The 17,708-nt window shown below is 36.5% G+C and overlaps 2 protein-coding genes across 10 annotated transcripts in view; one reads left to right on the plus strand and one right to left on the minus strand.

The window, feature by feature from the left end:
* SNX25 (sorting nexin 25) overlaps positions 1-5,800 on the plus strand; it is a 121,887-nt gene extending 116,087 nt beyond the window's left edge. Inside the window, exons 16-19 of one of the 2 annotated variants that reach the window (XM_032869905.1) lie at positions 402-495; positions 3,846-4,027; positions 4,547-4,647; positions 5,205-5,800. In XM_032869905.1, the coding sequence (XP_032725796.1) occupies positions 402-495; positions 3,846-4,027; positions 4,547-4,647; positions 5,205-5,285 (458 nt within the window). In that variant the 3' untranslated portion in view covers positions 5,286-5,800. The remainder of the gene's footprint in view (positions 1-401; positions 496-3,845; positions 4,028-4,546; positions 4,648-5,204) is intronic. The other variant, XM_032869906.1, reaches the window with a different exon arrangement.
* Positions 3,939-17,708, minus strand: part of LRP2BP (LRP2 binding protein) — a 38,112-nt gene continuing 24,342 nt past the window's right edge. For 7 of the 8 annotated variants that reach the window (XM_032869916.1, XM_032869912.1, XM_032869918.1 and 4 more), the window contains 6 exons: positions 14,653-14,795; positions 14,461-14,566; positions 12,965-13,188; positions 11,195-11,369; positions 8,784-8,896; positions 3,939-4,047 (listed from right to left, as the gene is read on the minus strand). In XM_032869916.1, the coding sequence (XP_032725807.1) occupies positions 8,831-8,896; positions 11,195-11,369; positions 12,965-13,188; positions 14,461-14,566; positions 14,653-14,795 (714 nt within the window). In that variant the 3' untranslated portion in view covers positions 3,939-4,047; positions 8,784-8,830. Of the gene's footprint in view, positions 4,048-8,721; positions 8,897-11,194; positions 11,370-12,964; positions 13,189-14,460; positions 14,567-14,652; positions 14,796-17,708 lie in introns of all 8 variants that reach the window. The other variant, XR_004384082.1, reaches the window with a different exon arrangement.

Here is a 17,708-nt window from a genome sequence, read left to right on the forward strand (position 1 = left end):
ATATTGAACCACAGATGTTTCTCATTCAGAGCAGTGTGTGAGAAAATTGGGTTCGACAAGCCAGACAGAAATCTAAAATAGGCATTGCACTGTCTGCTAGCAGAAAACAGACATCTAAGTAGCCCGGAGACATGTGAAATAAAGTATTATTTCCACTTGCTAGCTCAGCTGGTTGTTCAGGCATTGAAAAACTATAAAAACTTAGGTTTTCTCTCATCAGTTGCTATGTAGAAAATGAAAGCTTAGGAGAATTTTGGGGGACAGAAGTTTGCTAACCTAGACCCAGATTCTGCAGGTATCATAGTCTTGACTTTGGTGTCAGGACTTGGATTGTGTCAAGTGATAAGAATTTATGCTTTTTAGCAGCTGTGAAAATGTCATCATTGTGGTATACTGTGCAAATTCTTTTCCTCTGATTTCTATTTCAGTGTTTAAATGGGTGAGAAGAACATTAATTGCTCTCGTTCAGGTCACATTTGGGAGAACCATCAACAAGTGAGTTACATGACATTAGTATTTGAGTTCATGCCTTACTTTTTGCCTTAATGGTCAAATTATTAAACTCGTGGTATGGTAGCCAGTGATCTCTCTAGCTGAAGGTTTTGTATTTTCTCATTTTGTTGCTGCTATTATTCTAAGATTGGATAGAGAGACAGGTTTCTGAAATAATTTCTCCCATAGAATGCATGATGAACTAGATGATCAAAGCTTCAGCTATCTTCAGCATTCTGGCTGAAAGGGCCAGAAAGTACTGTTCTGCAGAGGCATCTGGCTGCCTTAAATTGTGGAGTGTGAGACTTTTGTGGTTGTGAGTTCGAGCCCCATATTGAGTGTGTAGAGGTTATTTAAAAACAAAAAACAAAAGCAAAAACAAAAAAGTTCTGTGAAGTTCTCTTTTGATCATGATGACCAGTTGGGGTATCTTGGATACAGCGTTTTTATGTTATAAGATGGGAATCAGTTTACGGCTTAGACTCTAACCCGAAATGAAAGTAGGATGAGCATCACATGACATATATTTATTTGGAGGGAAATGCAAACCATATTTTTTTTTCCAAGTTGGGATAACATTAAAATAGTAATCCCTCTTATAGTTAATATCTTAATATCATCCATTGAGATATATGTGTATAACATATAACAGTATTATAAGCCATATGTGTATTCTAAGCTATACATAAGAGTTTATATCCAGTACTCTTCAAGAGATAACATGACTTCCTGCACAATAAAAATGTGAATCACTTATGCTAAAAGATAAGGGGGAGAAATCACAGCAAAGTATGTTTCAAGATGAAATTATTGGATTTTCCCATGTGAAAGATCAGTTATCAAAACCACCACAGTAACCTCGTACAAATGTTTATCATATAAATCATAACTTTTTAAGGAAAACATAGTGAAGAACAGGTTATCTTCTGACTTATTCACAAATAGAATATAGTTTCCTTTTGGTCATAAGCAAAAGTTCATTTCAATTTCTGAGATCTTTAAAAAATGATATTAGTGTCTTATTTAGTTTACTTAGTTATCTAACCTTTTGTTTTAATCTGAAACATGGCCCGTATATCTTACCATTTCAGTCTAACATGAGCCTCTTAACTGTTACATAGACAGGCCTTAGATAAAGAAAATTCCACCATGGCCCTATATTTCTCAGTACTCCATACTTGCTAATTTGTTTTCCTTTTCAGTTTCAGCAAACCATGCATACTTTCCTTGCTCCTATCTATGATAGTGGCTCTTACTTAAAAATGAGCAGCCGTGGTTTGTGAGCAGTGAATACATTTGGCAGTTACTTTCATGGGACTTGGAGGAGGGGCATCATGTAGAGGGTTTTCAAGCTGTTCATTTCAGTGGGTTTTTTATCAGGTAGAGAAATGATGGAGCACCTGGCCCTTTGCTATTTTTGCCTTTACAAGAGATGACACATCATAAAATTAAGCAGTGGTACAATGTGTGCCTCTTGCCTTGTACCAACTATAATTTCACATACCAGAATTGATTCAAAAGCTTCCTATGGTTTTGGCTAATTGAGAGTCAGACTTAAATTGGTAGAAAATACTTAGGTGATGGCCTTTTGTGAGAGTCATTTAGCTAATTTTAAATTGCAAATTGAAATTTTCTTACTTAATTTCTTCATGTAGTGCCAGTGAGTGACTCAAAGCAAGACTACAGAAAAATCAAGCTGTCTGCATTTTCATGTAGATTTTTTTTAAGGTAGGAGGTTGGCAGGTTCTCTCTTAAAGCAGAAGTCCCATTAAATTAATTATTTTATTTGGTCTAGATATGAATTGCTCAGGTTTTTTTTTTTAAGATTTTTTTTATTCATTTGAGAGAGAGCACATGCATGGGGAGGTGGGGAAGGGCAGAGGGAGAGGCAGACTTTGAGCTGTGCAGGGAGCCTGACATGGGGCTGGAGCCCGTTGTGGGGCAGGATGCCAGGATTGTGACCTGAGCCGAAGGCAGACGCTTAACCAACTGAGCCACCCAGGCATCCCTGAATTGCCCAGTTCTAAGCAGGATAGGGAAGTATCGTAGGAGACATGTAGTTACGGACAGAATTAACATAGTTTTGACGCATGTTGGAGTTTATAGACATCAATAGTAACTGATTCCTGTGCAAAGTACCACGGCTCGAAACCTCTATTTCAGATAGTATTTCTGAAAGCCTTACATTGTCTCTTTAAATAGTTAGGAAGTCAGATTCTTGAAGGCTTTTCGATTTATTATTATTATTCATGAATTGAATTTGAAATTTCAAGATTTTCTGGCACTGACAAGATGATTCTTTCCCCCTTTTCCCCTTCCAACCTCACAACTGCTCTTGGGCTCTTTGAACTGTGTTACTTGTCTCTTGACAGCAGAAATCCTGGAATGGGTTAGCATTTTACTAATGACTAATGAGACAGGGCTATGCGGAAGAGCTACATAACCAGATAAAAGCCATTTATTTGTAACTGTGCAAGTCAAATGTCTGCCCAACTTTTATTCCCAGAGAAGTGTGGAATACTCTAGCAATGTATCTTTTCAAAGGCTTCCACTTTAAGATGAAAGGTAATATTTTGGGGCATCTGGATGGCTCATCAGTTAAGCATCTGCCTTCTGCTTGGGTCATGGTCTTAGCATCCTGGGATAGAGCCCCACATGGCTTCCTGCTCCTCAGGGAGTCTGCTTCTCCCTCTGCTTCTCCACCACCGTCTGGATTGTGCTCACTCTTGCACGCGCGCTCTCTCTCTCTCTCTCACTCACTCATATAAATAAATAAAATCTTAAAGAAAAGAAAGAAAGGTAGTATCTTTTTTTTCCCTTGCCTAGTGAGCATGTGAAATGCTTACCCTGGGTCAGGGCACTCTGCCTAGCATGATCTGCTGTAGCAACACCAAGAGACAGCTAGTGAAAAAGCCAGGTTCTTCCCCCAAGACTTCAGGAGCTCAGGAAAGCTTCCCAGACCACTTTTACCAGTCTTAAAATGATTTATGTTTTCAATTTACATCACCCCATGGAGAAGTTAGTGAGTTAAGTACTGTGCACAGTTAAAGTAGCTGCAGGTTTCAAACCGGTCTCCTCTGGGTTCCTGTCCTTACCGATTGCAGGGTACTACATAGCAGACATTTGGAGAGGTCGGTACCAACAGAAAAGTGAGCTCTGGGAATGATTGGTCATCCAGTACCACCAAAATGAGGAATACCTTTCAGAGCCAGAGTTTAAAAATCCAATTCCTAGTTTATTCATCAAACATTTAGATCAGGCTGTATCTTCACCTACCCATTGATAAATGCCTTTTGAGAATAGAGTATACAACTTTTAAAAACCTCATCCAAGAAATATTTTTCTCTTAAAAGACAAATCCGGGACACAGTGAACTGGATTTTCAGTGAGCAAATGTTGGTTTACTACATCAGTGTTTTCCGGGATGCTTTTTGGCCAAATGGGAAATTGGCGCCACCGACCACAATCAGAAGCGAAGAACAGAGTCAGGCCACAAAGCAGAGGGCACAGCAGAAGTTGCTTGAAAACATCCCAGGTGAGACCTGGCTTCTGATCCTGAAAAATACAGAGATAAAGGGCGAACGTTAACCCTAGTAAGGCGTTTTCCACTTACATCTCTCAGGAAACCTTATTTACAAGAAAAATGATCACACTTTTTTTTTCTTTTAAAACATGTCCTTTGCTAAGAAATTATACTGAGAATCTTAATAAGAACAGTAGTGGTTATAATGCTTTCTTTTACTTAGAAAAATGTTTTAGGACAGATAATAAATTTTGTGCTTTAAAAACCCTGCTAAAGTACACTGTTCAGAGAGATTAATTTTTTAATTGGGTAGCAATATATTAAAATTGTAGTTTGTATAAATGCCTTCTGTTGAAAATTCTAAATAAAGCTATTTTCTCTTTAAACGTTTGAAAGAACCAATCGTTCATGTTCCTCATGCCCCAGTGCCTTTATTTGTTCCATATACATCATGTACTGTTTCCCTCACTGGATATGCATAGACTGTGTACTTTATTGGTAACAGCACAGAATGTAAACTTAATCTTTCAGATACGCTTCAGAGCCTCGTTGGACAGCAAAACGCCCGGCATGGTATAATAAAAATATTCAATGCACTGCAAGAAACAAGAGCCAATAAACATCTGTTATATGTGAGTAATTTAAAGCCAACCAGAGGACCAGCTATTAATTCAATCTGATGTTTCCGTTCACAAATGGGAGTTCATTTTAACCCCTTGTGTACTTATCATTCCTGTTACTTGTAACTCTGAACCCATTATCTACTCAGCTTCATTTTTGTTTGTCTGACTGTTCAGTTGTTCAGTTTGGAAAAAGAAAAAGAGTGCCTCCAGTGTGTGCAGTTTTCCCATTCTGTCACGGGAGAGATGCATGTGACAGTTTTACATGACTGTTTAATTTTATTTCGGGAAAGCAAACTGTTTCCCAGTCATCCGTCTGATTATAATTATCAGTATTAACTATTGTTGATGGTGTGATAATGGCAAAGAGACCATGAAATGAATCCGTCTGATACTAAATGGAGTTTATATTATATTAGTCCCATCTATTGGAGAATAACTTGTTCATGGAGAAGCATCTCAGACCCAAAATGAGACTTTCTCTTAAGACATAAATATTATGAGTAAACCCTTAGAGAAAAAAAAGAAACTCCGTATTTTCCTACTTTTTTTCTTCTTTCTTGGTTCAGGTGCTGATGGAACTGCTGCTACTTGAGTTGTGTCCTGAGCTGAGAAGTCATTTAGATCAACTAAAAGCTGGTCAAGTTTGAGACTGCACAAATAAACCACCAGAGAAATGTCTGTGTAACAATAGACATGAAATATTTTCCTCTTTTCCACAGAGGGCTTGGTTGAGAACCATATTGATTTTTAAGTTCATTACCTCCCTCTAGTTTTGTGTGAAGTGAGCAGAATTTGTTGGGGGGGATACTTAATGCCATCATAGGCAACAGAAAAACACACTTCTGTAACTATTGTTTTTATTTTAATAATAAGATAAAGTTCAACACACTGATTGAAATACAAATGTTAATATGTGATAAGAACCTAGGAAATATTTTAAATATTTATGAAAACAGTTTTGTTTTAAAATGAAGAACTATGACTATTGTACAGCTACTTTCCTCACTGAGGACTCTGAACATTCCTGTATTATTTCATGTGTACTAAAGAACATTGTTGTGCAATGCTTTGTGGAAAGTTATTGTGAAAATTTTATTGTCTTTATTTTTACCAAAGATTTCCCATAGTTTGAAGCATTTGAAGCAATGAAATATAAAAATGGGTCACTGAGCTCTATGATGTGTGAGGTACTTACATCTCAAAAAACGAGGTTGAAACACTTCAGGCAGTTTAAATATTTATCAGAAACCTTTTTTGGGAGGGGGTAAAAAGCACTGTGCACATAAATACTTCCGCAAGGAAGTACAAAGTTGGCTGCCTTTCTCCAAACACAGAATGAATATGTGAAAAATACAATTTTTAGTGTGAATGAGAAGAGCCAAATTCATGTTTGAAGTGATCTGTTGGGAGAGTGGGATAGGAGCTGAACTTTGAAGGATGTGCAGCAATGAGATAGGGAAACGCAGATGGGAAGTTACTTCAGGGACTTGAGGGACTTGATTTCATCATCAAGTCTTGTGGACTCTTCGGAGCCTTGTGTGAAATCCAGCCTGTAGGTGTCACGTTGTGTGACTATTAATAGTGGGGCCATGAACATGTCAATCACTTTTCACCATCTCTTATGCAATATTAATAAAACACTTTCCCTTCTATAACTGTCCTTCCCCCTAGCCCAGGAACATTGAAAACAACACAACTAATTGGCAAAAATTCAGTCTGAAATCCATGAAGGAAAATACTGTATCTATACTAAAGTGGTATTGATTATGGCATTGCTAGATCCTACCTGCCAAGTCCTCAATATGGAATGTAAGAATGAAAGGTGAACAATTAAAAATTAGTAAACCAAATTTCATCTTTGGGATAAAGATAGTCACAGCTCTTTGATCGTTTTTTCAAGCCCGGAGGATATTTGATGCTTCAGGGTGAATAAGAATTATCCCTCACTCAGATAAGAGAAGCAACCTGAGATCACAGAACCCCAGGAACTCATCCTAACACAGTCACCGGTAATGTCCACCTTATGCGTAATGAAACCATAGCTGTTAAAGTGTATACTGCACGTGAGAAAAATCAACTATTTTGAGTCCTCAGTCTTTTTTTAAGATAAATTTTAACGTTTTCAGGAGGTATAAGAAATAGGAGCTATAAGAAGGAGCTATAAGAAATCTTAGGAGTTTTTTGGTTTCTTTTTCTTTTTTTTTTTTTTTTTTGGTTAAGGATCTGGAAGCCTCAACTCACTTGAGTTAAAGAGACTGACCCACTGACCAGTCACGGTGTATGCCACGGTCTGCAGCCGTGGTAGTTTACAAGGGCTCCCTCATGCCACAAGTACCAGCTTAATGGTAACTACAGTAAACTGAAACTTTAAATTTTATGTTGGATTCACTGAAGATAGTTAAGTGTAATGTTTCACCCCATATGACACCTGTCAAATTCCTACATTTGGAATTTCTCAGACCTATATTTTAATAGCAGTTACAAAGCAGTCTTGACTTTGGGATGAAGAAAGAAAGCATATTTTATTAAGTGTGCAGTTAAAGCCAACAAGCACCACAGTATTACATTCCTATTTTAGGATTCTTAAAAGCTTAAGGGACTGGATTCAGTGTGGAGAAAAGAATACTGGTTGGAAGTTTAGATTGTCAAATGGCTGAAGGAATATTATATATGGATGGTATTAAGAGAACAAGAGTGAAGTAAGTGAGCTTATATTGTAGAAAGAGATTTAAGCTAGGTATTATGAAATCTTGTTATGGACTTGAGCTATTGAAACATTAGTGGGGGAGAATAGAGACTCTTGAGTAGAGATTTTTAAAGAAAAGGATTAGATTTCAGGGATGGTTTAATTTTCTCTGTCTTAAGAGATTTAAGGGAGAAGTATGTGATCTTTTGAGGGTATCACACAGACCTAAGTCTATGGAAAGTGCTTTTCTTTATATAGAGACAAAATGAAGTTCAAGTAATATAGAAAAACCAGAGTACAAAACAAGAACCAGCAATTTTTGCCATACGGAACTTCTTTAGTGACTGGTACCTGCGTATTAATTATACTAAGATGAGACCTTGTTTAGATCCTCTTTTGGGAAGGATGATTGCGATTTATAAAATAAAGACACATCGGTATGGTGTGTTTTCAGAGAAGGTGTTGTGAAGGTATCTGGAAGACACTGTTTCCAGTGTGTTTGTTTCACAAATGTACACTGCTACACCATCTTCTCCATCTGGATGGTACTATTTAAATAATTAACTTGTGTCTTCACAGATCTCATTAATGTAAGGAAAGCTTCTTGCTAATTTAAATTTTTAGCATATTTACTGTTCTTATATTGATAGATGATTTGAGATTTTTTCATATTTTATCTTGCTTTGAAATGCATCTAAGTTTTTTTAAACCTACAAAATGAGTCTAAGCACAAAGAAACATCTAGCTTAACTGGTTATCTTATCAGGAATATAGCAGTGGTTTTACTCATTAAGATCTTTAAGGGGAGATATGGAGAGGCAAGATTCTAAAAAATTTCTTAAACCTACTTTTTTTCAAGTTTTTAATAAATTAACCAATTATTTGTAAGAATGTCTTTTAAGAATACAAGATGTCCCAAAAGACTTAGTGCAGTCTTAGTTTTAATTTCTTCAGAAGTATAAATGCTACACAAATTTATTTAAAAACATTATTTGAAAATTTCTTTAAATTTCTTTATTTCGTATTAGTTTGGTGCATCTTAAAAATTTTAAATGACAGCAAATTAAAATTAATAATCTGTCCAAAATCCACAAAACTAAATAAGGGTCAAAGAAATTTAAGGAATTAAACTTGCAAATGGTGTTTTTTATGTTTGTAGCATATATCTGAAGGAATTATAGCTAAGACTGCACTAAGCCTTTTAGACACTCTATTAAAAGAAAAGAAAGAGGTATTTGTTTATGGAATGGTTTTCCATATTTGATGTGATCTAGGCCAGTCTGTAAGCTAAGAGCTGGATCTTTAAGGACTCTTTTTGCAATTTGATCCTATAGCTGGGTTTCAAGTTGCAAAATTAGAGATTTAAGAACGAAGGTAACATGTCATTAGTAAAATACCCAGGATAATGTAACTTGGGATGCAGAAGATAACCAAACGTTGCTCCTGTAAAAATACACACATTCTACGGTGTTAGGGTTGATGATCTTTGTTGAAATCCATTATGGTCTAAATTCTTTGATGAATAAGTAAACAGTGAAGTTCATCTGCCAATGCAGGATTGAGACGACAAGCCTGAAAGTCAAAGATAAAAAGTCCGTAATTTAGATACATTTTGAATTGTTAAGGTCTTACTAAAACTTTAAAAAAAGTTTTAGGTTTGTTTTTAAGAACTACAATGAATTTCAAGGGAATTTCTTAGTTTTGACACATTTCTATTTTGATTTCTTAATAAAAGAAATTCAAATTAGCCTATGCAAAAAAAAGATCTTACTGAAAATAACCATGTTATTGTTACTGTCATTTGAAAGAGAAAATTTTATGAGTGCGAAAGAAATCAAGGGAACTTACACACTGATGATAGTGTTCTAGGTTGTGAATTATTAAAATAAGTAACATGGAAAGCATTAGCATTTGGCCTCAAACTTGCTATTATCTTATTATATGAATAGCAGCAACTTTATGATAATTTTATTTTAAAATAACATTTTATTATGATAAAGTAAATAGCGAGAAGTAATAGTGCATGAAACTGCATAGAAGGTCAAGAATTTGGAAGAGACATTGGAGGTTATCTCATTCACACCTGACTCCATGCAGTAATTTTTCCTTCAGGACCCATGACAGTAGGTTTGCTTGGTTGCTAAGTCACCATCTTATAGGGAAGACTTTTGTTTTTATTTCTCAAGCAGTTGTATTAGGTTTTTCTTTATACTAAGCTAAAATTTCCCTCTGTGTACTTTAGAATCAATGAAGTGGTCCTAGGAGAATATATCAAGCTGGTTTCGTGGCGACCCGGAGAGGCAAAGTAGTTGGTATTTGCCTCATATGACAGGATTCCATACCCTTCACTGGCATGCTACTTTTGAATTTTCTCCATTTTTAAAATCATCTTCTGTAAAATACAATGCCCAAAATTGAGTAATGGGGGTATTATCTCCCAACATGTGGAAAATAGTTTTAAGATTACAGTCTGCTTGTTTTGCTGTTTTATTTGGGATAAATATATGCCACATTTCAGCATATTTTTGACCCAGAATTTTCTCTGCTTATATTTACTTAGAAAGGACATGATGGATACCACAGAATCTGAAATTGACTTGGTTTGGAAATTGGTATAATACAGAGCATTTAGATTTTTAAAAAATTTAAAGACAACTGTTTTTCTTACTGGTAGAATGGTGTAGTGGTAAATCTTTCAAACAGCAGTTGTCTTTATGTACTGTGTTCCTATGTTTTTGTGTCAGTATGGGCTTAATACTTTGGAAATTTTAATTTGAAACAATTTAGGGTTTCCAAAATTGCACATTGGAGTCCCCTGGAAGGCTCATGACTTAATTGTTCTGAAATAACCTGAGCTTTGGAATTTTTAAAAGATTCCCAGGTGATTTTATTTTATTATTTATTTTATTATTATTATTATTTTTTATTTTTAAAAAGATTTTACTTTTTTTGAGAGAGAGAGTGAGAAAGAGAAGGAGATTCCCTGTTTAGCAGGGAGTCAGGGTGATCCCAGGACCCCAGGATCATGATCTGAGGCGAAGGCAGATGCTTAACCCACTGAGCCGCAAAGCCGCCCCCCACCCAGGTAATTTTAATGTAGACAAGTTTGAGAACCACTATGATCCTATGGTCAGATTCAGGCAAAGGATTTAGAAAACTGTTCATTCCCTTGTTCCCCTGCTCCAGGCAAACAGCTTGTGTACCCCCACGAATTGCTTTATAAATTTTAAGAAGACATAATTCTAGTTTGGATTTGATGGATGTCATGGACCTAAGGCATGCAGTTTTTATTATATTTATTTTTAAAAAAATTTTCTTGCAGTTACTATTCATAATGATTCCCCCTTTCCCCACCTCGTTCCCACTTTTTAAGTTGCTTGATTTTAGAGGTGAAATCCGTTTGGAATCTAAATCACATGAAATCAAACAGGAAAAGTCTCACTTCAACTGATTACCTCAAACTCATGAATATTCCTCCTAAGTGTGGTAGATGTCATACATAACACTTTTAAAAACTACATATCTTTAAGGTACTAGAATGAGAGTAGATTCACACTTCAGCGTGGAAGAAGGCATGAATATTCTGGCTTTAAGGTCTCTCTCGGTGCTGGGCCTTAGGCTGTAGAGTAGCAGAGTGAGAGGGAATAATATGCATCAAAATGGGACTTCCATCATCTAGTTCAATTATGCTAATAATCTGTTGAATTATCTGCAAACAATTCATGTGTCTGACAACCTCTCCTAGACAGGTTATCTGCACAATGGTTAAGTAGGAAAAAAAATACTAATCCATAAAGATGTTCAAGGCTTAACTACAAGTTCGGAAATATCTGTTTGGGTTCATTCATATAGATTCTCAGGCTTACTTACTTTAGAATAGTATTGTTTAGCTGTTGCTTCATCCTTTGTGATACCCAAGCCAAGCTGAAGGCATCGGGCATGGTAGAAAGATGCCATGGCCATGCCTCTCATGATGAATTCTGGGAGACAGTCCGTGACCTGGGCTATCATGGGTATGTCGTGAACCTCATCATAGTCAGCAATCCTGTTGTGATGTTTAATTGTGAAATTATAAAAAGACATTGCTTTAGTTTTACATTTTTACAAATGACATATTCAGAGATTCAATATTCCTTGCGCCCAAAGTGATTTCCCCGTTTTTCCCTGTTTGAGGATTAAGTTGTTATTGGTGAAGGGTAAATATAATAGAATATTTATATATAACGTATACACTTAGATCTTATATATAAATTATACATATGTATATGTGTATAAATATACATATGTATAATTTATATATAATAGAATAAATAGAATAAAATAAAACCAGGGGAAGAGGAACTACCAGAGTGGTTATGTCACAGCTTCTCTGTGATAATACTTGTCAGGCTTAATAGCCATTAGAAAACAAAAAGGTTTCTTTTTTTTTTTCTTGTAATATTAATATTTTAAACTCAATATCACTTTGCGATTCAAACAATGGGGAAAAAAGAGTTTTCTATTTCTTTGGATCATTTATTCAAACATTAACCTTAAATTTGCACTTACGTCACACAGGATCAGAAAACATACTAAGTAACTAACACATCTGTCTTTGGTAAAAATGGGCAATAATAAGAAGTCCTCCTTTATCACTCTGACACAAGCATGGAGAGTTGTGTGAGAATGTGAGCTACTCAATTCAATGTCACCCGTAAAATTATGGGGAATAGGAATGTGGATAATAATGGAAAGTCTGAAAGATTTTAAGAACTATTTAAAGTCTTGGTGTTAACCAGATGGGTACTTGAAGATTGGGGACTTTGAGGATCGCACTTTTAAGTGGCCCACTGCCTGGAAGCCATGATATTGGGGGATGAAGGGTGGAACCAGCTCTTTTATCCTACATTGTAGATGGCTGCCCCACCCTGGGCGAGGCCAGAGGGGGGCCCAGGGAGTGGCTCAGTCAGGCATTATTGGGAGGGAAACACATCAGCATGGCCTTATAGCCTCTCTAGAAGACATCCAGGTTTGTTTTTCCTGGTACATTACTTTTTTTAAGTTATGAGCAAATAGATGTAGGAAAGTACACGGGCTCAAAGAAGAGAAATCTCCATATATTTTATAAGATGTTAATGTTGACATTTTTAAACCATTATTCTCATTGTACAATCTTATCAAGCTATCTTGCAGCCGTGCAGTTATAGGACATGTGGCTGAAGAGTCTAGAAGAAATTAAAACATATTTAATAAGTGTTTCTTATATGCTAAACTATGTTAAGTACTTTATATACACTATGTTTATAATGCTATCGAAGCATTTTCTTCTTTATCAAAAAGGAAATTGATGCCCCAAAAAGTTAAAGTTGATGAGGATCACTCAGCCGGAATATAGAGCCAATAGCACTGAAATCCTGAAGAGTAATGGCATAGAATTATGCTATTCAATAAGGTAGCTGTTAGCTACAGTTAGTTATTTAAATTAATTAAAATGCAGTGAAATGTATGTTCAGCGCTCAGTGGCACTAACCACATTTCCAGCGCTCATAGCCATCCTTTCCAGTACTGCAGCAAGTTCTATCGAACAGACCTGGCACAGAAAGAACATTTAGTAAATGTTCCGTAACATTTACTGTAAATACGTCCGTCCAGCTTATTTACCTTTTGGAAAACGAAACACACTTAGTAAAAAATTTCATTTTGTAGTAATACTCCACGAGATTCCCTTGAGCATAGACATTTCCACGTTCTGCAGCTTCCCGTAAGCACTGCAAGGCAGCTTCAGTATCCTGGCGGATGCCTTGTCCATAAAAATACATTAGTCCAAGTGCACCCTGGGACTCCAGATTTCCATTGCCACATGCTTCCGAGTGCCAATAAAATGCCTAAGAAAAAACACAACTTCGTCTTATTTATTATTCACCGGGCAGAATTATAAGGGAATACTGGGGGGAAAAAAATCTCTCATTATAAGGTAGTAGTATTAATCTCCTGGAATAGTTCTAGCACCTTGAGTATATTTCAGGTTAGCAACAATTTCACATACCTAGAAGAGAGTGCTAAGGTGAGCCCACCTGTCTTCTACCCACCATGTAGGTTAGGCCACAGTCTAGACTGCAGCTGTTTCAGGATTCACGATTTCTCATTTTTCCAGAGGAAGGACTGGGAGGGTAGGAAGTAGGAGGTAAGTGTCTGCTAGGCTTTGAGACACCTGCAATGAGGCACTGCAGGGAGAGGAGAGCTGCCGATGCTGAAGGGCAGTCAGGTCCAGGTGGATCTCAGAGATGGCGCCTATCGAGATCAGAGGCAACCGAGGTAAAAGCCATGTATGGTCACGAGCACATGTGCTCAATATGCAACTGCAGTGAATTTGAATTAGTTCAAAAAATTATTTTCAAGTAGCTGTTCAGTTATCCAAAGTGGGTCTTGGTTGCTATGTGTTTAAGTTTGTCCTTAATGCCTCCTACAAGTAGGACTTGGCTCTACATTTCCTTCTCCCTAGAGGATTTCTTTGAAAATGTTTCAGTTATTGATGATTAAAGAGATTGTATTTCTGTAAAAATCTTTTCTTTTTTTAAGATTTTATTTATTTATTTGACAGAGAGATCACAAGCAGGCAGAGAGGCAGGCAGAGAGAGAGGAGGAAGAGAGCCTGATGCGGGGCTCGATCCCAGGACTCCAAGATCATGACCTGAGCCGAAGGCAGCGGTTTAATCCACTGAGCCACCCAGGCGCCCCTTCTGTAAAAATCTTAAATGGATTTGATTTGTTACTAGGGTTTTTTGTTTTTTGTGTTTTTTTGGTATTTTCCTTATTAGCTTCATAACTTTCTCAGGACAAATTAACTTATTCACATGTAAAAGGATTTGGGCTATATTTCAGGATTCTCTTAGCTTTCGTGGTATAATAATATTTTGTGTGTGTGGCTTTTTATAGCATGTAAAATTCTCGCACATCTGTGGACTCCTTTGGTAGAGGTGGAGATGAGTAAAGCATGAAATGAGCTTTGAGATACTAAAATGTGAACTTTACATTTTAAAGAATTATAAGAGATCTTTAAAACTAAACACTCATTCTTTACCATCCTCCATTCAAAAAATAGTGAAATATCAATCTACATGTGGTGCTAGCATTAAAAACAAATAGAGCAGTGTTACCTTTTCTAAGTCTTTAGGCTCTTTTGTTGAATAATACAATCCTAGGATACTTTGAGCCTTCACACTAGCTTTAGGATTTCCATTGTCTGCAGCAAAAAGCCACAGTCTGAAAAAGAAAGGCAAGGCAAATTATTCTTTGTGTCAGCATTTGATTTAAAAAAAAAAAAAAATCTTGTTCTCAGGTAAAACTACCTTTCAGCTTCCTCATCTGATTGTTTGAGGCCTTTCCCTTCATAATAAGCTCTTCCAAGGTTGTAGGCAGCTGCAAACTGTAAGTGTCTTGCTTTGGGACATGGAGAATCAACAATTTTCTTCATATATTCCACTCCTTTTTCCTTCCACAAAGGAAAAGAACAAACAAAAAAACCCTAGTTTTTAGTTTTATCCAAACTAAATTCTTTCTCCCAATAATATTGTAAAGTGTTCACCCTCTGACATGATGTTTGATGTCATGACTCTGTGCCCAGACAGGATGGTTGTGCTTTAGTCTGCAGAGCTGGAAAGAAAGGAGGGCGGAGGGAGGGAGGGGAGATACGTCTACTGAGTAGGCATTCCCAGAGCTCCAGGATATAAGGCATTTCCCTCACTCTATAGCTTTCAGAGTTGCATTATGTTTCAGTATGGTTTCTTTTTTTCTCTCCTCCTTCCTACCTTATCTCCCTTATTCTGCATGGGCACAGTTTTTAGTACTTATCAAAGTACAGGAATAGCTGTAACTTCTTCCACATTTATATTAGAGTACATTTGTGAGCCCCAAACACTGTATTCTCTCTTTAAGCACACCAAGTATGCTCAGTGATAATTTACATCCAATATGCTAATCTTCATATGACATCTGCTTAGTCGCAAAGAGCACAAGAAGACACTGCCCCCTCCAGAAATCCATCAGACACAAATTTTCAAACACCACTCCAAAAAAGAAAATGTTTGACCATCAAACACATTGCTTATACACTACATTCTAGCTTTTATCCTTCACTGCTCTCTCCAAGTTCTGTTGCTGGCTGAACACCACAATAATAGAAAATAAAGATGTTTGCCTTCTAGTGAGTCCCAATTTATAAGGATTTATTTTTGTGAATGTGTCACATGGGTATTTGCCTTTTCCCCCAAACCTAATAGTAAGAGGGAGCTTACTGGTAGTCAAGTGATGTGATTATGTAAATCCTTCCACAGATAGCAATGTCTAAATCTGGAGCAAACATTAAAAAATAACCGACTTTTTAAAGTAGGTTCCAAAAAAGCCCCCCAACTTTTTAAAGACACTGGAAAGTTTACCAGAGGACACACAAGTTGGAGAGATTATTCTTTTTTTTTTCTTAAATTAACATATAATGTATTATTTGTCCCGAGGGTACAGGTCTGCGATTCATCGGTCTTACACATTTCACAGCACTCACCATAGCACATACCTGCCCCAATGTCCATAACCCAGCCACCCTCTCCCTACCTCCCCACCCCACAGCAACCCTCAGTTTGTTTCATGAGATTAAGAGTCTCCTATGGTTTGTCTCCCTCACGATCCCATCGTGTTTCACTTTTTCCTTCCCTACTGGAGAGATTATTCTTAAAAACTGCAAATGGAAGGGATCCATGAAGTTCAGTGAACCCCAGGCTGGATAAACACAAAGTACCTTTCCTAGGTATACATCATAGTCAAACTGCTGAAAGCCAAAGAAATCTTGAAAGCAGCCAGAAAAAAATGACACATTAAATACAGGAGAACAACTACATAATTAGTATTTCAGAAGACTGAAATCACACTGTGCATCTTTTCTGATTACAACAGTATGAAACTAGAAATAAATCAGAAGAAAAAAGGGTGGGGAATACACATGGAGGTTAAATAACATGATACGAAACAACCATGGGTCAACAAAGCAAAGAAGAAATCAACAAAGTATGTAGAGACAAATGAAAATGAAAACACAATATCCCCAAATATTAGGACATAGCAAAGACAGTTCAAAGAGGAAAATATGTAGTGATACAGGCCTACCTCAAGAAACAAAAAAAAAAAAAGCTCAATCTAATCTTACACCTAAAGGAACTAGAAAAAGAAAAAACCCAAGGTTTGTAGAAGGAAGGAAATAATAAAGATCAGAGCAGAACTAAATACAAGACTGAAGAAAAATGTCAATGAAACCAAGACCTAGTTCCTTGAAAAGTTTAACATATGCCAACAAATTGAACAACCTTGAATAAATTCCTAGAATCATCCAATCTTCTGAAACTAAATCAAGAAATTAAAAATCTGAACAGATTACTAGTAATGAAATTTAATCAGTAATCAAAACACTAACAAAAAAGTCAAGGGACAGATGGCTTCACAGGTAAATTCTACCAAATATTTAAAGAAGAGAGAATATCTATCCCCCTCAAACTATTCCAAAAAAATAGAAGAGGAAGGAAAGTTTCCATGTACATTCTGTGATGCTAGCATTAACTGATACCAAAACCAGACAAAGATACCATAAAAAAACTGCAGACTAATATTCCTGATGAACATAGATGCAAGTATCCTCAACAAAATATTAGCAAACTGAATCCAACAATACATTAAATCAAGTGGGATTTATTCCAGGGATGCAAGGATGGTTCAATATTCACAAATCAGTGTGATAACATCACATCAGCAAAACAAAGGATAAAAATCATATGATCATCTCAAGAGACACAGAAAAAACATCTGGTAGAACTCAACATCCATTCATGATAAAAACTCTCAACAAAGTAGGTTTAGAGGAAGCATACCTCCAACACAATAAAGGCTATATATGAAAACTCCATAGCTAACATCTTACTTGCTGGTGAAAAACAGAACTTTTCCCCTAAGATCAGGAATAAGACAAGGATGTCCAGTCTTACCACTTTTATTCAACATAATACTGGAAGTCCTAGCCTCAGCAATCAAACAAGAAAAAGAAGTATTCATTTTTTAAATAAGCAAACTGTCACTGTTTATAGATGACAATGATACTATATGTAGAAAATCCTAAAAACTCCACAGAAAGCTACTGGAAGTCATAAATTTAGTCAGTAAAGTTTCAGGATATAAAACTAATACTCAGAAATTAGTGGTATGTCTACATACTAATAACAAAGTAGCAGAAAAAGAAATTAAGTAACTCTCATTACATGGGTCACCTGGGTGGCTCAGTTAGTTAAAGCCTCTGCCTTCGGCTCAGGTCATGATCTCAGGGTCCTGGGATTGAGCCCTGGGTCAGGCTTCCTGCTCAGTGGAGAAT

This window comes from Lontra canadensis, unplaced genomic scaffold (genome assembly GCF_010015895.1).
Source record: "Lontra canadensis isolate GAN:19392208 unplaced genomic scaffold, GSC_riverotter_1.0 scaffold39, whole genome shotgun sequence".
NCBI classification, from domain to species: domain Eukaryota; kingdom Metazoa; phylum Chordata; class Mammalia; order Carnivora; family Mustelidae; genus Lontra; species Lontra canadensis.